The sequence below is a fragment of the Cinclus cinclus genome, chromosome 2 (genome assembly GCF_963662255.1).
Source record: "Cinclus cinclus chromosome 2, bCinCin1.1, whole genome shotgun sequence".
Classification (NCBI taxonomy): Eukaryota; Metazoa; Chordata; class Aves; order Passeriformes; family Cinclidae; genus Cinclus; species Cinclus cinclus.
The window spans coordinates 4,211,318-4,234,436 of NC_085047.1; the positions used below are offsets into that span (position 1 = coordinate 4,211,318).

The following is a 23,119-nucleotide window of genomic DNA, read 5'->3' on the forward strand; positions in this document are numbered from 1 at the left end:
TCTGTGAAAACTAAAATTGTGTATTTTTGGTTCTGAGTCCATCTTCAGCCTTCCTGGGAAAGATCATGGCAGAAGGAGCCTTGAGAGCCATCTCTGTGCCTCTCTGTGGAAAGCTCTGGCTTTCCAGGTAGGCTGCAGATCAGTTGTCAAGAGAATGGAATAATGGCAAAGCATCCACTCTTTGGAGAATTCTCTTGTGCATGAATCCAGTCCTAAAAGGCTGAATTCTTTGTGCAAAACGTTCCAGCCCTGGGAAGTTTCCAGCTATGAATCATTTTGTCTTGAGTTTAAACAACTTTTTCCTCAAGCCTCCTGAAGTTTGTTCTCAGACCAAGGTGACAGGTTCCCTTTCCACTATTTCCTGTGCAGTAACAAATCTTGCCCCCTTCCCCATATGACAGCACTATTACTTTTAAGGTTGTGTACTCCCAGACATCATTTTTCAGTCTGTGGGATGGATGGCATGAGAGGCTGCAGAAAGAATGGAGAGGGGAGGGCATGGAGAAGGAACCCTTCAGGGCTTCCTTCAGGCAACCCCAGGCAGGTAATGAGGAAGCCACGAGCCAGACAACCCCTGGAGGTAGCCAAAATACCTTCCAGAAGGGACAGGCAGTGATGGCTGCCCCTCAGGAGGCTGCTGTTTGCCCCAGAGGGACGGACCCATTTTGTTGATTAAATGTCACCATCACAGCCCTTGTCATGCTCAGCATCTTTGACCAACTACAAATAATGAACAATATTTGCTGCCTGCCTGTCCACACCCCTGGCTATGGAGCCCGTGTATCCCAAATGTATGTTTTATAAGTAGTAGTTAGCCTGTAATAACATATAATAGATGTAGCTTAGATTGTTTCTTTTTCAAAAGTCATTCCCACTTTTTGCTGCCACCGGCGTTTTTCTGCAGGCTTCAGGGAGGAAATCTTGTCTCTGGATATTGGGGAATCTCCACTGATTTTTTGACAAAATTTCCATTTCCATCCTCCTCTTAAAGAACCTCTTTCTTTTCACAATTCCATCAGGTTTTTTTTTTCTGCAATCTCTCCAGCAGGTCAGAAGAAGCATTGTTAAATGCTAGGACTTGATTTCAAGCAGTAAGGTAGTCTAGGGAAAAGAAACAGCTTGCAACTATTACAGTGTACAGTGAAATCCCTTAGGTGCTGGTCCCTTCCTTAGCTTACAGAGCCTAAATAAAAATTTCCTGAGCATTCCAGAGTATAAAGTCACTGCCATCTATGGGCCACCACAGGGCACTTTGAATCATGCTAATACCTGTATAAAACAAGCATTTGCTGCTTACATAGTATGCTGTGCAGATTTCCAAGATCTTTGCTTCACAGGAAGTCATGTAAGCTTAATCAGAGAAAAAAAAAATAAAAAAAAAAAACTATCACTCAAACAAATAGGCTTTCTATCAGAAGAAAATAGGTATTTTCTGAAATGCATTAAAGTATGTCTAAAATCCATTAACTTGTTCAAAGTGAAGTTACAGCATTTCAAGTAATTGGGAGAAGTCTTATATTTAAAGAAGCAATCAGATGGTGTATTAATTATAGTCTCTATCCATAAGACTACATGTACATTTTATCCTACTATTTCAATTCAAATACATGCTCCTCACAGCTTCAAATTTTGGTAACAGACTGTAGAAAAAAATGTATACTTCCTTTCACTGTAGTTTCTCAAATTATTTTCACTATTTGAAGCTCAGGTGAAATGCAGTTATTTTTTATATTGATCACTGTTGCCTTCCTCCTGCTCCTTCCCTTAACAGAATCATGAGGTTGCTTCTGTGTGTTTGTTTTTTCATCTGGTTTTCTCAGCCATCCCCATGTTTTCCTACTGGGGGAATAGTGATCCACCTGCTGCCCTGTGCATTTGTTACACATGGCTGAAGCTCAGTGTGTTTTATAAGAACTGTTTGTTTTATATAAAAGATGCATGCATATTGCTGAGAAGAGGTTAACAGTCCAACAGAATCTGACTGAAACCTAATCCTCTCCTGGTTATATCTCTTCTGTGAACTGGATTTCCTTCTGAACAGGATGGAAGCACTCTGAGTAACTTAAACCTGCTCTACTCTCACTGTGTGGTATAATGAATGTATATGGTGCCCTGTGGGTGTCACAGTTGGACTGTTAAGCACATGCCAAGGACATTCCTGCTCCATTTGGAGACAAATCCTCCTCCAAGGGAGCAAACCTCGCCTTAAGGCAGCACATAAAATATTACAGATTACTGGTTTATCAAGTAACTAATGACAGGGAATAAACGTTCTTCTTCCAAGTCATCCTCTCGTGTAAAAGCATCATCCAAGACCTGTCTAGCAAAGCAGCACTCAGTCAAAGCACAGAAATTGATGTTTCTGGTCTCCATAGTAGAGCAGCTAGTCTCCAGTGGTAATTCCCAGAGGCCATAATTCTCAGGGATCTCTGTGAGACTCAGGAATTCTCAGCAGCTGCCTGGGATCAACTGCCAGGAGATTAACAGGGGACTTTAGCACAGAGTATTTTTACTTACAAAGTGAATTCCATGTGTGACTACATTACAGCTACCTGGAAAGAGACACTGAGCTCAGCAGCAGCAGTGAAGCAGCTGAACCATGCTCGAAGTTGACAGGCTTTAAAGAAAAAGTTAATTCCTATTTTCTTTTACCCACAGGTCTACCCACGGATAGCGCCGGCATTTTGGCACTACCTGCGGGTAGAAGTGAGTAGCGGGTATTTGAATACTCCCACATCTTTATTTTACAGCTTGGTAGTGTTTACTGACCTCCTAGTTTGTCCATTGTGCAAAAATAATGAGCTTCCATTCTAATTGCCATTCTTCTGTGAATGTAATCTTGTACTACTTCATGTTGGTTTGACTACGATTGGGTTGGTTGCTAACCCAAGTCGCAAAAACATGTCTGTATGCAAGGTTAAAGACAACAAAACCCTGAAATCTAAAAGTCAAGGCCATATCATAGATTCTGACTGTAGCACAGAACCAAAGTACAGAAATCCATACCTGCACCTCCTGATACAAACACATTTTACATTCATGAGAAGAATATGGAGCTTCAGTTCTGTTGTATCATTTTTGCAAAGATTGTTCAACTCAACTTGATATCATTTCTTCCCTCTTTTATCCCTCAGGAGCATGAGCAGCTCAGCTATTCCTCCACAAGGTCCAAGGCTCCAAGTGTTATCATCACAGGTCTCAAGCCAGCCACCAAGTATATATTTCATATCAGAGTCAGGACGGCAGCAGGATACAGCGGCTATAGCCAGAAGTTTGAATTTGAAACTGGAGATGAAAGTAAGTTTTACTGAAGGAAAAAAAAAAATAAAATATGATAGAAGTAGCATCTAATTCTAAACCAGTGAGACATTGGGAGTTTGAATGGCTGAACCCATACCATTTGTTTATACAAAATGACCAGTGCTATGTGGTAAAAAACGAGCCTCCGACTCACAGTTGTGGATTTACAACAACACATAGAAATGTGAGCCCAATGCTGCAGCTGAAGGAATGTTCTCTTCCACAAAATTTCCTTACGGGTCCCTTCCGAGCTAAGATGCTCTAGGATTCTCTGATCCTTTCTTTCCTTATAGAGGTCCTGCCTCTTGATATCTAGAAATACTTAGCCAGACTTTCCCCAAGTCCAGCAAGCTCCCAGTGATGGACTCTTCACTCTATAGCTGCCAGTGCTCCCAGACTGCACAAATAAAAATCTGAACACCTTTATATGCATTTCTGTCAACCAGTAAACCTACTAAATGTGGCACTAAGAAGCAAGAAGCCTTCCTATTCTTACAAAATATGCAAGAAGGCTTCATGTGTGATGTTCACACTCTGAATGATTTTTATATTTGACCTGTGTTTCCCTCCATGTTCAAAGAAACATAGAAAAATATATTTACGTGTATTTGAGAGAAAATTAGTGAAGCAGATACAACACTAAAACACTCATTAATTAAATTACTTTAATTAGCCAATTATATATACCATGTTTTTCATTAGTGTTTTTGAATTCAAGTTGTTTAAGCTAATGTACAGATTCAAAACTATGTAAGTGCTCACAAGAGCAACCAGGGATTTGTGTTCTGTTTTTATTGCTTCTTAACTTCTATTTCAAAAATCAATCAGGGGTAGATTTCCAAGTGCTTAATGCCTAATTGGACTTTTTAAAATTTTCAGGGTACTTAAGGCAATTGCTTTGAACAGGAGTTGAGCACTTGGGTGCTTTCAAGAATTTCAGTATATCTTGTCTGTATCTTCTGGTACAATAAATAGGAGGCTTAACTCATGTAAAAAGAAACTTGTATTTAAACCTCTAAGAGGTTTCACATTGTGAAAATATCAGTTGCCCATCTAAACCAGGAAGACTGTGGATCAAGTGGCATTTCCCTCATTGGTATTGAGGGAATCTGGGAGTGGCATTTCCCTTACTCCATCCTAACCCCATCTCTCCTTCTCAGTGCACTGATGCAGCTGGCCCTTGAGTTGCATGGTGAGTTTAATTTTAACATACTTTTTGAAGTATAACATCAAAGCTGAACCTGTTACTGAAATAACTGGAAAATAAATCTACACACCTAACACACCTTTTCTCCCAATAATTCTGATTTCTTTTATTTCTGTGTCTAAGCACTTGCTGTCTAAGCTAGTATGTGGTTTCATATAGCTGAATCAACTGAATACAGTAATGGTTTTGTAAGTATTTCAAGATGCTGACTAACATACACAGAGAGATTTGGGAGAGTTGTATTGAGATTTGGGCTGCTTGGTTCTGTCAGTATCCATCAATGTTAATTTGCCCTTGCTGGCCTGCATCTGTCTTACAAGCCAGTCCTAGTCCAGCTGTGCAGAAATCTCTCTTCGTCATTTACTATTCTGGCAGTGTGCAGCTCAGCTGAAAATTTTCTGATTTTTTTAATATACATTTTTCTGAAGGATAGTAAATAATATTAGGCCAAGGCAGACTACTTTTTGAGGACTTTCAATTAGATTTTAATTAACTCAAAAGTAACATTTTCATGAGAAGGCTGGGAAGAATAGAGTGTTTTAAAATTCTGTGTTGTGAACAGAAAATTTATCAACCAACACTTTCATGAAAATAACAAAAAATACTGTAAGTCGTGTGTTTGATAAAAATCCTCCTTAATTGGCCTTAGCTTGTAACATCCTTCAGTTCTCTGCAAACTGAACATGTTACAGTAGAGAATAATTCCCAGACCAGTTGCAGGTAATTCCAAAGTTATTCTATTTACCCTCCTTGAATGTTGACAGAATTTGTTAATTGATAGTGGTAAAGCGGGCAATCAAAAATTAGGGGTTTTCTTTAATAGACTAATTATAGAAAATTAATAATTTTATCAGCTGTGAGATGTGTATATCAATGTCTTAAAACAGACTGTCCTTTGGCAGCACAGTGTCTTGCCTTCTACCTGTGTCCCTTCAGTTACAAAGTTATAAAAGAGAAAATAGATACGTCATTACCAGGAACACTAAAACATTTTGGTGTGACGGCTAAAGGTGGTGCATGAGGGAGAGAGAAGACCAAAACTGCAGTAGTAGTGGAAGAAGTTAGTTATTAATGCTGATGTGGTTTTTTTTGGGAAGAACCCTCTCTTACTGACCCAAAGACTGAGGCAGCCACAGCTTGGGGAGCTCTGTTTTTGGACTCTTCTCCCTGTTGCTAAGACAAACAAGTGGAGCATCCAAAAGACTGAAATTTGCATTTTCTTTGTGATAGGAAATGGAGTTACCTAAGATAGTCAGAAAACTTCTCTTCAAGGAAGCGGGGATGGATGAATGGATGCTGACAAGCATTTCTCCCCCTTTTAAAACTCACAAGCTGCACCTGGGAAATGTGAAACTTTTCCAAAGCACAGCAACCACCACTTGTGACTGTGTTTCTTGCCATTGTATTCAGTGTCTGTTTCAGCACCTTACAGGTAAAACACTCCTAGCAAAGCTGGCAGGTTTTCATACACTCCAGCACACACACAGCTGCCACTGCTGGGGCTTTAAATTGGAGCATAAACCTCACTTGCAGTTGCTGCTTTTATCTGTCAGAATTATCAGCTATCTGAGTCACCACAAAAAAACACTCTGGTCCTTCCTAACAGAAAATAAAATGTGTTCTGACAACATAAAAAAAAAATTTCCTAGGGCAGAGATGCTTTATTCTCTGACTGTTACCCTCTCTGGTTTTTTCCCTCTTCTTTTCTAACCAGCTGTTTGGTTGCTTTTTGAGTTGTTTTTTGTTTTCTTTTCTTTTCTTTTTTTGCCAATGATTCAAGCCCTTTTTTTTTCCCTAGAGAAGTAGGTTTTTTTACATTACCTCTGACATCTTTCTGCCCTGAAGAATTTGTAAAATATTGAACAATTTACAGCTTTTAGGCAGTTTTTATGCCAAAGCAGGGCTTGTTCTAAAACCAAGGTTATTTTCCTTCTCAGCCTTCCCATCATTAGGAAAAAATAATCTGAAAGTGGAATGGTTGCTTGTTCTGGAAGGGACCTGAAGGACAAAGGAGCATTTATGCAGTGTGGACTTGTGCTTGGGTTGAACAGAGTGATAAATGTGAGCACGTGATGATATTTAATCCAAAAGCAATGCAGACTTTGTATACTTTAAATTTTAAACAATAAAACCCTAAACATTTCAGAAATGCTAATGGGATACCTGATTAGGTGCCTTGTAAAGCTGAAGACTGTGAAAAAATAATTGGCTGAAACTCCAGTCTTGATGGATCAATAACTTTAATTTCTTTATCTCAGATGGTGATTCTTGTATATTGCCAGAAATTCTGCTGAATCTTCACATTCTTCTCCCTCTTCCCACATCCACAAAATCTACATTTAGCTTTTCATCCTCAAATCAGGCTATTTTGGATTTGCCACCAGATGTGGTTCCATTCTTTCCAGAACTCCAAAGCTCAATAGACAGGTCCTGGATCATTGATTCCAGTGCAGGTCCACTACTGGTTTAAGCACACGCCCTGGGTCATGCTATGACAGAGAAGTCATCCCAAGGATTTTTTGAAAATACATTGCATTACAAATGCAAAATGGAGATTTTTTGTTTTGTTTTGTTTTTACAATGTTTTATGTTTTGACAATAGTAAATTGAATTCCTTGTTGAAACAAAACAAATCAGATGGCACATATCTCATGTTTAGAAACTTTTTGTTAGATCTCTCTCCACCTCTGCCTCATTCTACTGTTCATTCAGTATTAGTCAACACTGGATACCAAAGAATATCTCATTTTAATCTTTAAATATTTCCTTGTTATCTTTAATACTTTCAGCCATTTATTCTTCCCATTTGATTTTGGTCTATCTGATTGCACTACTGTGTGTGTCCAGAAAACCCAGAGAGTTCACTTTTCCTCTGTGTTTCCTAAACAAGGGCAACATCCTTGTTCAGATCTCAAGCTGCCTGCACAGGCTTTCCATGTATCCATTGGCCAGGAAGTGGTTGTTAGGGGAAAACACTTGAAATAAAGCTTTTCGGGTGAATAGACACCAAAAGGTTTTACATTCTTATGCTACTGACAGGCCCTTTTAAGATCACCTTTCCTTTGCCTTCTCATTTCCCCTTTGACTGCAACCCATCAGCTCACTGTATCCCAGGAGCTGCACAGGAACTACATTTTCATTTGTGAAAATGTAAAGGTTGCCCTAATGAGACTTTCTGGTTTTCTTACATGTTGTTCTTAAGCACTGTTGTTTGCAATGCCTTGTAAATCCCCCTGACAGCATGTTCCTGTCTGTTAGAGCTCCAGTGCTCACTGTCCACCCTTATCTGTCTTACAGCTACTCACTGCTATCAGTCTGGCTGTCTTTCTGTCGCTTTTTTATCTTTCAGTCTGCTGGAGAGTCCTGCTGCCTGATAGATGTCAAATTGAAGTAACAAAGGGATGTAGCTGAGAGACAGAAGGGAGCTGTCATTAGGGCTTCCAGCTCTTTTATACCAAATACACAAACTTTTGAAGTGTTTTGGAGAAATCTGCTCAAAGAAAGAGCAGAGCTGAAAGCTTCTCTCTGGTTTTCAGCCTCTTGCACTGTGACTAGAACATCTGCACCATTTCTTCCAGTGTGCACAGTGAGGAAATGAGGAAGCCTCAGGATATTTCCCTTCAGCCCAGACGGGAGGCAAAGGGCAGCTCCTCCTCCATCCATTTGGATGAAGAACCTAGGGAGAAGATGAGACAGAGCATGAATGTAAAAAGTGGATTTTAGGGGCAGAACTGACACTAGGCTGGATGCAGAAGGGATTTCTGGGTATGGTGTTAAGCAGAGAAGCTGGAATGATGCAAACAGAAGCTACAAGCATCTTTTCAGGCATGTAACATGAGTTAAGAATAAAGAGCAATGGCAGTGAGGAGTTTATCTGGATAATAAGCTCCTGGGTGCATATATAATCCATGCTGCAGTTTTAAAATCATTTTGACTAATCGCATCAGTTGCAGGTAAAACGTGCTTGAAGAGTTTTGCTACCCCAACATTGCAGTATACTTACTTATCCAGAAACATCTTGGATAAGTCATAAATTCTCCCTTTTCCTTGTCTTAGCTACTCATGTTTTTAAGTGTTTTCTTCAAGTGTCCAAATGAACTTAGTGAGCAGACAGGTAGAGAGACTGAGACATAGTTCCAGACTAAGCAGTCAGCCCAGTTAGAGAGGTGCTAAGCTCCCTTAGCTCTGCTCATGGTATAAAGTTTAGGTGACCTGGACAGCATAGAGACAACAAAATATTGATTTTAGCTATAGGAATGCTGGCCATGTTGTCCAGCAAATGAGATTCTGGAGAAAAAAGTGCTGTGTACTTCTGTGATTAAATGCAGCACTCTCATATGTACACACAAAGGGATGAAATGAGGTTGCAGGAACTTGCTTGACTTTGCAACCTGCCATAGTTGATTTTTAAACTGAGTTTTTCTCTCGCATAATCAAGAAGTTCTGAGGAGAAACACAGGGTCATAGACCAATATACACAGGAAAAATGAGGAAGGAAAATCAGGAAGCGACAAAAAATATTCAAGAACATGTACAACAGAAACTATTAAAGCTATTATTATTTACAGCTTGAACTTTACCTTAAGAGAAGACTGGAGAAATGAGTAAAGAGCAGAGGTTGAGAGACACATAGAATTTAATTTAGAATGGCAAAATGCTGTAAAAATTCTAGGTATTGAGAGTCCCTGATTAGTGTCTTCTTACTGCCTAAACAGTTTTTTGTGGAACCTTTTACCTGTATGTCATAAATCTGTGTATGTGCATACCATGTGTTGTTCACTGCACTGTGCCTTTGTGGATTTTATTGAGGGATCACTTCCAGCAAAAAGAAGTATTTCCATCATTTTGCTTTACCCGCCTCTCTGTCAGTTTGTAACACATCCACATTTTCCAATTATAGTTGTCTGTCATTTGACATTTTTATCTGACAGGTAAATTAAGGTCATCTGGAAGTTTCAGGCTTGAAAACTCCTTGGAGTGATTTAACTACATGAAAAGAAAATCCTAATGTATTTGACTCTGGCCTCTAAAATACAAACAAGAGAAACAGAATTATTGTTTTTCAAGTAGGTACAGTCTCAGCTAAAAACCACATTGCTTACAGGCAGAAAGAAATTGAGTCAGTTTTGAATTTCTCCCCTTCATTAGTATGACTACAGGTGCTTCTTGGGACCATGGAATCAGTCCCTACATTTGCATCAAGAAATTCCTGGGTTGTTGGCCTTGGCAGTGAATGTCAACATGTTGAAGAAAATCACAGCTAATTCATCTGAGCTCATGGTTTGCCTTCACCCTGCCAAATTCACTATTTTTGCATGTATTTTTTCCTATTAAAAGCAAAAGGAGAGCTGCAGTTTGTCCTCTCCTTTCCACTGCAGAGATGGACAAGAAAGTCTCCTCTGAAACCTTCTCCGTGTACAACTTGAAACCATGCCTGACTTTAGTAACCTTTGCCACATTTAGCACAACTCCCGTTACTCTGAAAATTGTATTCAGCATTTGCATTGTTACTTGTGTGGCATGATATTTGTTATGTTGCATTTTTCCAACTAAACCTGAGCCAGTGGAAGGTAATACAGAGCTGGAATCCACTCCCATAACATCACTAGATACCATTTAACTGTTCAGTCAATATTTGCTCCATCATTTATTGGAAGATGTGTATATTTAGCTTGTCTGACCACGGGTACTGAATGCCTTGTAATTTACTGCCTGTGCATGCTTCCATCAAATTATTAGGACAGAAACCTAATGGCAGAAATCTAAAAAGTTGGTTTTGCTGAAAATTTGACATCAGCTACTATTATTTTTATTTGCTTTGCTACTCTTACAGTGTTTCATGAGGCTTTGTGTGCATTGCATTGAGCTTCATCAGCTGCAGAGTGAGAGAATATTGCCTGCTGAGCTTTCTGGACAGCAGCCTAGGTGATTTCCCTAAGCTTTAATCACCTGGTGCCTGAAGAAAGCTGAAGATGTTGCTTATTGAACAGTTTGCAAGTTTACCAAATCAAAGTTGCTTCCCTGATGTAAAAATTATTTCCTTTTCTGTTTTTACTCCTGTTTTCAGAAGTCATTGAATAGAATTGTTTATTCTTCTTTCAAAACAATGTTTAATTTCCCATGGAAATAGTAAGAATTGGGTAAATGTCATGTGGTGTAGATGTTGAAGTGTAACACAGTTTAACAAATAAAACTTTGGAGTCACAAGGCAGGAGACAGAGAAAAAAAAATGAACCTAATTCCTTTTCTGCTCATGCAGTATTTGGACAGTGAGGATCACCTGCACTGTAAGTAGGTAAATTCTCAATGTAAAGATTTACTATTATACTCAATAAATTAACAAAATTAGAAAGTGTCCAGTGACTGAATAATTTCTGGTGATCTTTTTTAACTCCTAAACATCCTGCAAAAAGCAGAGAGAAAAACAAGAGGTATAAGAATTATTTTTGATCAGCTATAGAGTTGCTAATGATGTTCTGATAAACTATATGTATTTTGTGACGATGAAACTGAACACTAGACATGCTGAAGAATGTGTGAAGCTACACATTAAGTGTGGGGCTTTTGCTCTACTTCCTCCTGAGCCCAGTTTAGTATCTTCACATACTAAAGTCACTGCTGCTGACTTCTCTGGGACAGGGGGATGGAGAGAACTTCTGAATTAGGTGCAGGATTAAGATAAATAAAGCTAAGGAAGAAAATACAGTTTTATGTCCAAAATCCTGTTGTATTCAAACTTCAGTAAATTGCAAGTTCTGATAGTGACAAATCCTTCTTTTATAAACCTGCAATCTTCTCCCCTCCATCCTAGTTGAGATGTGAATTATGGTTTCTCACTTCACAGACATTTGCAACCAGTGCCTGTGCTAAGCACTGAGGAAACCATTAAAAAGCAAATTAAAATTGCAGCATTTGACCACTGAAATTATTTCAGCCATTCTGCAGAATCCCTGAGTGATGGATGGAGCATCAAACACTTTTTCTCTGTGCTTCTCTTTCAGCTTCTGATATGGCTGCAGAGCAGGGACAGATTCTTGTAATTGCCACTGCTGCTGTTGGTGGATTCACTCTCCTGGTCATCCTCACTTTGTTCTTCCTCATCACTGGCAGGTAATTACAACACTGTTCTCATATGGTCCCATCTAAAATTAAGAGTTCAAGAATAATATTTAAGTCATCAAACCACATTTTCAGAGCTAAAATTAGGGTTACACACAGTGGAATATCCTCTTTGTTCAGTACTGGTCATACAGCTCTTTTGTGTTTTGCATAAAGATGCATTTTGGAGAGATCAGAAATAATATGAAATCAGCTAATGGTTTGAATATTTTAGAAATAAGTTTCTGGACATTTTTTCTACAGAGTGATATTTTAAAAAATACAGTATACCTGCTGCACACTCCAGGCTCTGACATTACAAGAAGAAATAAAAAAGAGGGGAAAAAAAACCCCACAGTGTGTTTTACAAAATCTCATAACTGTTAATTGCAAAGCTTTAGAGAGTGCACCACTCAGATATCAACAGAGGGTGCTGCACTTTTAGATTTGTAATGACACATCTGTTTTGTTGATAGAGCATTACCTCCAGTTTGAACAGAAAGTAAAGTTCTGTTAGTGCAGGCCAGAGGTTTTATTTGCAATACCCCAGCAACTAAATATGGCATTGCAGTAGCTGCCATTATGGGAATTAATGCTCTCTCTGCTAAATAATAAAACCAGTTAAATCTATCACTGTTGAAGGTAATAAAGCAGTTAACCTTGGAACATATTGTGGCCTTAGATAATCTTAGAGGCTAAGTAGGTATTCCTGCAATTACTACAGAAGGTGACAAACAGCAAGATCTTTCAGAAGAGAGAGGAATTATTTAGACAGAGACAAATTTCCAGAGAAAATGATTGTATAGAACCTGTATGTGAAATCCTGAAACATAACTCAAACACTTCCTTTGGGAAAATTCACTAAACTCGGGAATGAAAAAAAAATACTGAAATAGGTTTCTTTCTGTGTTTCTTCCTCCTGTTTTCTAATGTTAAGAATATCAGAGATTCTCTTAATTTCTACTGCCTTCCTCAATGGAACCATTCCAATTATGTAAGATAGGAATTTGTTCTGAAGTGCTGCTAAATACAGTGGTAAGAGCGTGTTCCACAGAAGACAGAGCAAGAAAATTTTGAATAAATACTCAATTTACTCTAGGACTGGAGGCAAATTTCAGCATGAAAAATGGGACTGGTACCCTACAGATGTGCTCAGCTTCACTGTTTAGAATGAACAGTTTGATGAGCTGTGGAGTCTCAGAGCTGCTGATGAGCCTATTCAGAGTGGAGAGGTTTAAATGAGCACCTGCCTCTGCACTTTGCTGGGTGATTATCCACCAGGAGCAAGCAGGAAGCACGGCTGACACTTGCAGATAGGAATATGAAAGCAACAGAGACTTCTAGACACAGGACTGGGGTCTTGGCTCAGTTTCAGGAAATGGGATGTTAAAGCTCAGTCTGATTTAGTCTTATCTCCAATTGCTCTGCAGCCAACATGAGCAGAGAATGAGGAGACTCTGCTGGTGATTGATCACTGGCTTCTGTAGTCAAACTTTGGGGCCACGTGGATGTTTAGGAAGGTTGGGTGAGGTGAAAATCTTGTTTCTTTGACTGTTCCCTTGGGGAAGCTCTTGGAGTGTAAGAACTTGTATTTAGGGCTCTGGACAGGTGGCACCCTACAGACCATTCAGGTCCTAAAAATGATACTGGCATCCTTAGGCAGTCCCAGCATATGGTGTTCAATCTCAAAGTTTCCACAGAGTCTGGGAATCCACTGGTTTGCATTCTCTCCACAAGAGTTTCTGCCTTTAATTTCTTCATCATCACCTGTGTAGCAATGAATGAACTTGTGACTGTTCCTACAGTTTTTCAGCAGTTTAAACAAGCTATTCAAATGAGCTGGGTGTGTTCACCTGTTCCTCAAAGATCTCTGATATACTGACTGTAATTATTTTTATTTAATTTCATAATGCTGTTCATGGTCACAGAGGACAGTCATTTTTTTTTCAAGCTGGTCTTGGAACTGCATGTCTGTACTCCAGAGCACACGTCCACAGGCACTGCTGTTCTCCACAGCCATCGGAGCCTCAACAACCCTTTGCTACCCCTTAAACCAGAACATTTCCCTCTGAATAGGAATTTTTAGGCTGTTCAGTGGTTGAGAAAGAGCTTTAAGACCAAGAGCAAATACTTTGTTTTTTTCTTGACTGAAGCACTTGGTCCTGCCAGGTGACCCCCCCCAAATCAGCATTATCAGACCTGCAGGTAGGCAGTGTTCAGCAGCTCAGACTGCTCAGAGCCACTCAGCAACAGAGAAAAAAAGGTATCCAGATGTGAAAAAATACTTTCTTTTTTCATGGAACATGGTGAAGTCATTATAATTCTATTTTGAAGAAAAAGTGAGGGTATTTTACCCACTGTATATGAAAGCTAATGGGATAAGGTTTAATTATCACAGGCCTATATGTACACAAACAGGAATTAAGGAAAGGAATAATTTATTTAATTAATAATTAAATCATGCTTTGGAGGAGTCAAACTTAAGAAAAAAAAAGTATTACATCAAACTTAAACTCAGATAATCATTATCATGATAAATCATTCAACCATGATCTGTTTTTCTTTGTGTATAATCTATTTGTATATCATGCATATTTCCCTCTTTGGATTCATCAGTAAATATATATTGCAAATGCAAAGAATTTGGCTTTCATAAAATTGCAGATAAAACTTGGTGAGCATCTGTTTTATTCATGGCAGGTATTTTATTTAAAACCTCTCTTGTTTTTCTTGAAAGATGCCAGTGGTACATAAAGGCCAAAATGAAATCTGAGGAGAAAAGAAGGGCTCATTTGCAAAATGGACACTGTAAGTAGTTCAAAACTATATAATATCTCTATCATGTTTTAAATGAAGAACGTCCACTGTTTCCTGAACAACTTTTGCCCTTGATGTTTTAATCTGATTATTTGAGTAATTCCTTATTGTCTGCATCATCAAAAGTCAGTCTTTATTTTTGTTTGCCTTTTCTCTACATCTGTTCTAGTTATTAAAGGGTTTTTTGGTATGCAGCTAATTATATTTAGCAGGTTTTCATGTGTATTTCTTTGAATTCTCAGTTGTTCTGGGTGCTGAATTTCTGCCTCAAAATTCCTCTCTTGGTGACTGCGTGACTTATTTGTATCTAGTTCTCTTTGGATTTAGGGATCTACACTTCCAGCCACCCAAGAAATAAGAAGTGGAATGGGTTGTCTTCCCTCATGTTCCTGCTCACTGATCAGTACAGTGAGAGAAAATCCTGGTGATCTCTCATGGGCAGTAATTAGTTTATACAGCTTAGTTTAGCTACCTACATTAAATTAGTTGCCTTACTGTTCTCTGTTAGAGTAGCAATTTATTTTTTTTTATTTATTATTCAAAGGGTATTACACAAAGGGTATCAGATTTTATTCTTTCATCATTTTGATAACATCTCTGGAAATGCTATGATCAACACAGAAGTTACCAGAAGTCAAATACTTTTTTCAGATGACACCACTATATCGAGCCGAGTGTCTCTTTCTGTCAAGGAAAAAGGCACATTTGCCCATAAAGTATACTGCCTAGAAAGATGTTTTTGTCATTTGTTTCCAAACATGGCCAGAAATAGAAGAAGACAAAAACCCTCTTCCTGGAGAGTTTGATATATGTCTCTGTGACTGTGACTGAATTTGAAAAAAGCCTCACTCAGTCTATCTCAGGCCAGGTAAATGATGACTGTATTTCATGTTGACACAAAGCTTCATCTCAGAACCTTCCTATTCATCTGTAGTGATCTCAGCATCACACTGGAGGGGGCAAGTCTCTACTCGTATATGTGCTCCACAGAACCAAGAGTAAAGAGGAATTACTGTTCTAGACTCAGCTATTAACTGACAGGAGAAAGAAGGCTGAGAAATGCTTCATTCTTTTCAAAAGGCTTCTCTGGACCCAGCTGCAGATGCCTCCTTTTTATCCTGATTAATTGATGGATTATTTGCATCAACGTCTGATAATGGATTGAAAGTTTTCCAGAACTTAATCATGATATGGCAGCAGCCTAAAAGATTTCCCATCCACATATTCCAGAAGAAGCAACACAAGTTCTTGAACATGCTGTACTCAGGAACACAAGGGATATCAGCCATGCCAGAAAATCACAGCTTGTTGGAGCCTGCCAAAGCAATCTGGCACCAACCCACTACTGCCATGGCCATCTCCAAGGAAACAGACAGAAATTATCTTGAAAATGGCTTTGGATATTTTTGTTGTCATCTTGCACCTGGCTCTCTGTCTGTTCCAGCTGATCAGAAGAGAACAAAGCAACACAGCCCGCCAGGACTCATCCTTAGAGAAAAGGAACTCAGAGATTTTACCTGTTTGGCAAAACAGGATGTTCAGCTATCCACTCCTAAATGAAAGGAGTGAACTAGAAACAACTGTTTTCAAAGTAAAGTACAGATTGCTTCAATTGCCCAAGGAGCAGCAAAGGGGAAGATGAACTGCTTTGGCAATAATCACTGTTTTTTTGAGGCCGTGCTTTTCATTATCATTAAGCCCTCACTTGGTGTCTCTGCAGACTGTTTTTCAAGTGACCAGCTCTTCTGTTGCATTCTTAAATTTTAAACATGGAATATGTAATATATCATTTTCAGTCCTGTCAATTGTCTAGTCAGAAAAAAATATTAAAAAAAAGAAAACTATTGCTGCAGTGTGTGAATGGCAAGGAGTTCCTGATTCCTATTATTCTCTCTTTCTTGCAGTACCTTTCCCAGGACTCAAAACCTACATAGATCCAGACACATATGAAGACCCATCTCTTGCTGTCCATGAGTTTGCCAAGGAGATTGATCCTTCAAGAATTCGTATAGAAAGAGTCATTGGGGCAGGTAAAATTATACCTACTGTAAAAAAATCTTCAGGCATGGCAATAGTGCTTTTCATAAGCATTAGGAAATTAATTCATTATCAGTTTTTTGCATAGGAGTGATTTTTTGCCTGGCTTCTTGGGTTTCTTTTACTATTATCATTTTGTTTTGTTTTTTTTCCCAGATGTGTTCAAAACACTGTGTCGCTCAACATGTGCCATAGTTATTGTCTTGTATTCTCAGTTACTGAGGGTGAAATTAGATCAGAATCTCTATCTATGGGGATATAAGTTCTGAATATAGAAGACTGAGAAAAAGAAATTATTCTCAAATTGAAAACTGGAGGAGTATGAGGGAGGAAAAGGAGGGCCTGGCTTGGGGTAAGCTTTTCTGTCTGGAGAAGGATCACTGGCAGAGAGGGAAAAGATGATCTTTTGATAAGATGTAGACAGTATGAAAGATGATGCCCTGTAATCCTTCTTTTTTATATTTGTTTCATATATCTTAGTCACTCTAGAAAGAAAGGGTATTTTTTAGTTTAAACCCCTCATTTAATATGTTACTACACTGATAACCATGGAAAAAATATCTCCAGTGTTGCTCAGAAGTGTTTTATGCACTAGAAAATGTTGTGCAATAATCCTACAGAAATAAAACCAGGTCTGGTAGCAGACAGGAGAGAGAAAGTATCAACCTGAAAGTAAAAGAGAAAATTCTGTTCCACATTGTAGCCCATAGTGCTGGAGTACTGCAGATTACCCAATTGCTTAGGCCACATCATGTGTAGCTGGAGCTGTGCACCTCTGGAATCATGATCTTGGGAGAGCCCCCAGAGGGCTGACCTCTGCAGAAAACATGCAGTTTGCTTTCTTCTATTTCTTCCTTTTCTTAAGACACACTATAGGTATTGATGTCTTAGATTATAAAGCAGACTGAGCTACATTCCACATCTGTGCAACTGCTGAGTTCAGTTGAATACAGCAGACAAGGATTATTAGTTTTAGTTCGGATTAAAATTGTGTCTTTAATCTCATTTTAATTCATTTATGAAAACTCTTCTCTCAGCTTCTCTCTCCATTTTCTTGTATTCATTGAAGTGTTTTTATTTTCTAAAATTACATGGCTAATTTGTCAACTTAAAAAATACTCACCAAACAGGACTTGCAGATGAAATTTAAACCCATTTCCATGCATACAAGATGCAGGTTAAATACCAAGGCTGAGGCAGGGAGAGTACAAATTCCCACACAGTTCTTCTGTAGCTGCTCAAGGACATAACATATCAGTATAATTCTCGGCAGCCCTAAAGATTTCTGTGCATTCTCTCTAATTCTGTGTTACACATTTCAATTGAATATAAAATGGATTTCCTATCACAAGAGAAATACCTTTAAAAGATGTGTGCAATTTTCACCTAGATGAAACCAAAAATCAACATCTTCTCCAAAATGAAACATTAATATCTTTTAACAAGTCAATGAACAGATGCACTCTTAAATTTGTTCTGTTTTAACATTTTATTTTGGGTAATAATTCTCATTTTTCATTTCTGTAACTTTAATTTTTCAAACAAAAATTATTTCCATTCAAGAACCAAAAGATTTCATTTTGAAACTGCCAAAGCATAAAATCACCAATACTTGGAAAAAAAAATTTCTAGCGTTTCTGGTCATGACATTTTTTAAATTGTTCTTCTCCTGAAAGCTGTTTCCAGTTAGTTTTTGCCATGGAAAAAAATCATGTCCAAAGGTTCTTGATAATTCACTACTTGCAGTTCTGGTGGCTATGACACTCAAGGCAAGTATTTTTAGTTAGTTTCTTTTTTCAGCTTAACTCTAACCTAACTCTGTACCCAAGTTATACTTTAAAGTATTTGGTAATTCTGTCTCACCCATACACTTTCTTCTGCCCCATCTCTTCTTGCTATTTGATTTAAGGGTTCAGCACCTCTTCAAGGAATTAATTCCCAGAGGTACTTCGTCAAGTCTGTCTTAAAATTTACAATTGTCCTCCTCTTTTCTTTGTTAAGATGTTGAAACTCAAGGAAGAGACCAACTCTTCAGTTTTTCCCAGAGCAGACAATATTCTTTGCATGGTCTAAATCTCCTGACAGTTCTCCCACAGGTGTAAAGACTGAAATGGGGAAGGGAGTTGAGCTGCATTTGGTGCTGTGACCTTTCAGTTCTACCAGCAGCCACTGTCTGTGCTGTAAGACATTTGTTCTGATCCCATGCAGCAATACCAGGCTGCACATCAGACTTTAAAGTGACTGACTACTCCTGTTTCACTTCCAATATCACAGATACACTGCTGAATGCAGAAAGGTGTGGCTTGCACTGATTAAATTTCTAGACTGCTCCATTAGCTCCTTTTTGTATAATGTATGGTAAAATGGATGAGATTTATGTCATTAAACCAGAGATTATTTCCATTTTATTAAAACTGAACAGACAATGGACTCTGTCTTTTTCTCTAGTTGTGATCAGCCCTTTCCCTGGAGAAAAGAAGAATGTTGACTTCATTGACATCTGGCTCTTAGCTTCAACTTATTACACATGCAGTCATGAACCTCAGCTGCTGCAGGGTCAACATTTATCCTGTTTATCTTCAAACTTGAGCAGTGAGAATGAGATTCTTAGATTTTTAAAACCCTTTTGGTTGAACCTCTTCCCCTTTGACTTTAAAAACATTGAGAATTCTTTATCTGAACAGAAGTGTAGAAAAGCTACTCTGGGATGAAATCTTGTCAAACTCTCAGTGTAAATAATTCAATGCTTTAAATTTATACCATTGACCTCCATCTAGTCTAAAACAGAAGCAGAAAGTATTACACACCTTCAGTTTCTGAATGTAGGAACTGTCTTTTCTGTGAGCTGGTGATCTCAAGTTTGACATCATGTCACAGAAAACCTGCTAGAAGTCTTTATGTTCACCAGTTTATCAATCCAAATATCCAAGGGGAGGGAAGTTTCTTTCTGACTTTCCAAATCATGCATCCAAAAAAAGGTGAAAGGAACTGGGGTTCTTTCCCCTGCTTTGGATGATGTACAGATAGTAAGTCTTGGAATTGCAAGTTGTTCAGCTGCCTCCTTCAGTTTAATTCATTTTAAAGCCATTTGTAACAGCGTTTTACAGTCCCTGAGGGATGAATGCCATTATTTATGAAATTCTGAAGCTGTAGTATTCGTGTATAATCTTGTAATAGCAAAATAGTTTATTCTATAACCTATCCTTTCCAAATTAGTCTTAAAATGAGATTTTGCAATTCTACAGCTTTATTGACCACAAAATTTCTTTAAAAATCAGGAAATTAAGGCTCTAGTGCTTTTCACTGCTTCATCAAGAGAAAGAAATTGGAATTTTTCCTCATTTTAGGCATTTAAGCTTTAAAACCAGCAAGATGCAATAAGGTCATGGCCTGAGAGAAGTGTTCTGGTCCTGCTGAACATGTCACAGAATACAGGATTGATAGACCATGTCTCCTGCAAAATATTCAGGTTTCATTACTTTCTTTTATGGGAGGACTTTACAAGTCCAAATTATCTTCTGCTTTTTCAGAGCAAGCAAACTTTTAAGGAGAGCCTTCTAAAGCTGAAGGGGGCAAAATCATATAGGAAAATCCTCACACAACTTCCCCTTTTGTCAAAAGATCCCAGAGCATTACTCTAAAGACATGTATTGCCACATATCCTATATTTACACACATCTTTAATTTATTTTTTTAATTAAGTAGAAATAAATTGGTGGGAGGAACTCTACAGAGAAGACCTGGGACCACTTGATTTTTTTTAGCTGTTTAGGAAGCTGCTAATTTATTCAGAGGTTATGTTCAGCGTGTGTTAATTGTACTCCTGCACTTGATGATGCCTCTGTCATTGAAGTGAAAGACAATCTATTAAATTGTTCTTTTAATCTCACTCTTCCTGGATCTCATTGACTAATAAAACTTAGCTTTGTTTTAGTGGAAGCAACAGAACCTAATAAAAGAAAAGTCTTGCGACAATATCCATTCTAATCCTGTAACATCAGAGAGTTATAATTTTCTGAAGTGAAGGTTGTGCCTTTAAGGTACCTCTCTTCTAGTGTGCTTCATAGCTGAAGGTGCACTGTTGCAGAATAGAGTTCCTTTATTTTGTTAACTTTTGTCCTTAAAGTTTAGGGAAAACTAATACAGACAGGAGTGTTAAATCCCCAATTAAATACATATCTGTTCATTACTTGCTTTTTGGTTTTTAGCAGTTCTGATTCCAAAATGACTGGGGTAAAAAATTTAGATCTGCTGTGAAAGCAACCTGCACTGAAAAATGCTTTGAAATATTTCTGTGAACACTGTTTTTCTTTTACGGAATTATGACCCATTGAAAATTGACCTGCAGTCATCCAAGAGCATGTTTGGTAGGGGTTCTAAATAACTTCTGGGTGACTTCAAGATCAGAGGAAAGTTGTGATTTCCATAGAAACTGAATTAGTAAATGTGTAAGGAAAGTGCAGGGAGACACACATCCCTCCCAGGCCCTACACGCACAGGCAAACATCAGGGGAAAGTTTTGAGATTGCTCTCACTGCACAGCTCCAGATTTTCTGGGACTGTTGGCCTTTGTCTATCTGAACAGGGAAATACGTAATTAATTTCAAGTAGGTGTGGAAGTCCATTTAAGTAAACCACGTGCAAGTGTTTTTCTAGGCCATAACAGCATAAAGTACTTCTTAAATGCTTTCTGTAGCTGAAGGATAGTCAAGTGTTCTGATAGTCTCAGGACGTTTCTTAACACACAGGTCTTAGTGCATTTCACCCCTAGTGATAAATATTTCCATCAACAGATACTTTACATAGGTATTTTGTTGTCAGTGGAATAAAAATCCAAGTGTCATTACATTACTTCCTCAGTTATATGTCCCAAATATATTGATACCAGTGTTCAGTCTCAAAGGAAAGCAAGATGAGCCACAGTGGGGCAGGCTGAAGGTTTGGCTTTTGCAGGCACAGTACAAGGTCTCATGATCTCTTCTGTGGCACAGAGGAAAGGTGATAATCTCTTGTGAAGTATTGCTGAATATTTTGATTTTCTGAGATGTGACGACTGCTCATAAATTTTGAATATTCAATTAGTTGTTTCTTTGTCCACTTCTATGGGATGTGTGAGTTCCTTGAATATGTTTCTGCACAGGCACTTGTGAGTTACTTAACAGATATTTTGTCTATTTAAGGGGAGTTTGGAGAAGTATGCAGTGGACGTCTGAAGACACCAGGAAAGAGAGAGATCCCTGTTGCTATTAAAACTCTAAAGGGTGGCTATATGGACAGGCAGAGGAGAGATTTCCTGAGGGAGGCGAGTATCATGGGACAGTTTGATCACCCAAATATCATTCGCCTTGAAGGAGTTGTTACAAAAAGTAAGTCACCAATACCTTTCCTTAATAGTTTTATGCTGGCTCTCCCATTAAGACACCATTCTGTATCATTTGGTGTTGAATTTAAGCATTATTTCCTCATTCAGTATGGGTTATGGTTCTCAGATCTCTTCCAAATCATTGACAGTCAATACTGGGAAGTTTGGGACCATAATAGGAAATGCATAGCCTGTTTGTTTACAGTTTGAAATGTTTCATTTTTATTTTTTAATAACAATTACCTTGACTCAAGAGAAGTCTTTACAGCTGCTTGTGAAATAGAATGGAGAGCTTGCTCATGGGCAAGTGGAGAAAACCATAAATGCAGCTGAGCTGACAATGAAACCATCTTGTAAAATATCTTATTTTTGCAAAAGTGCTCATTATTATTTGATTGAGATCTACTTATTTTGGTAGCAGAGGAGATTAATTTGCTATTTTGAAGGAATAAAAAGTAAACTCTCTGCAGCTTGTTGTATACTGCAAGTGACTGACTAAAATTCCAAAATAATCTTTGAAATGCTTTACTCCTTATAGCTGTTGCAGTTGCCAAGAGAGATCCCTTGCCTCTGAAATCCAGCAGGTTTAGTGGAGTTATGTACTTTTCTGAAAAGCTGAAATATCTAGTTGTCCCTTAACTATTAAGAAGTCTAATTATCATGCATGAAATTTCCTCAGTGACAATTTTTTCAGTAATGAATTAAAAAGCTTATGGTATATTCTTTTCAAAATTAATTATTGTCTCAACTAAGCCATGTTTGCTAATTTGTAGAACTTAACATTTTTCTTTTAAAGGAAAGCATGTGTATAATCCAAGAGTGTTCTCTTACCATCACAGTAAACACAATAAATATTTTATGAATGTTTCCTGTTTTCACCTCATTACAACATCCAAAGCTAAGTTTGGAAAGCTAAGAACAAAGGAAAGTTTTGCTCCTGAACTTGTGTTGTTGGAATGGAATTTCAGTAGGTTTGTGGAATGACCTGACCATTTTCAAATCCGTCTCTCTGTGGTTCTAAATGAGGATGATATTTATCTTTCCTACACAGTACTGCAAGGATAAATTTATTGTTATTGAGGTGTGTTTGGTTGGTAGACTAACAAAACCCATTGCACTGCAGGAAAGACACAGCTTAGTCTGCACTGCTCTCCTGTCAGTGACAGCTCTGTGACATCAAACGGGAACACAAGATAATGCTGGCTGAGCAGCACTGGGGATCTCGTCCAGAGATGTAAATATGTAGGAACTTAAAGTGAATTTAGCTCCTTGCTTCACACTGAGCATGTGAGCAATTA

The 23,119-nt window shown here is 38.2% G+C and overlaps 1 protein-coding gene across 5 annotated transcripts in view; it reads left to right on the plus strand.

Moving 5' to 3' along the window:
• LOC134058192 (ephrin type-A receptor 6) overlaps positions 1-23,119 on the plus strand; it is a 363,450-nt gene that overhangs the window by 262,727 nt on the left and 77,604 nt on the right. For 2 of the 5 annotated variants that reach the window (XM_062515303.1, XM_062515305.1), the window contains exons 7-12: positions 2,659-2,706; positions 3,135-3,297; positions 11,509-11,617; positions 14,343-14,413; positions 16,327-16,452; positions 21,640-21,825. In XM_062515303.1, the coding sequence (XP_062371287.1) occupies positions 2,659-2,706; positions 3,135-3,297; positions 11,509-11,617; positions 14,343-14,413; positions 16,327-16,452; positions 21,640-21,825 (703 nt within the window). Of the gene's footprint in view, positions 1-2,658; positions 2,707-3,134; positions 3,709-11,508; positions 11,618-14,342; positions 14,414-16,326; positions 16,453-21,639; positions 21,826-23,119 lie in introns of those variants that run through there. The other 3 variants (XM_062515306.1, XM_062515307.1, XM_062515308.1) reach the window with 3 other exon arrangements.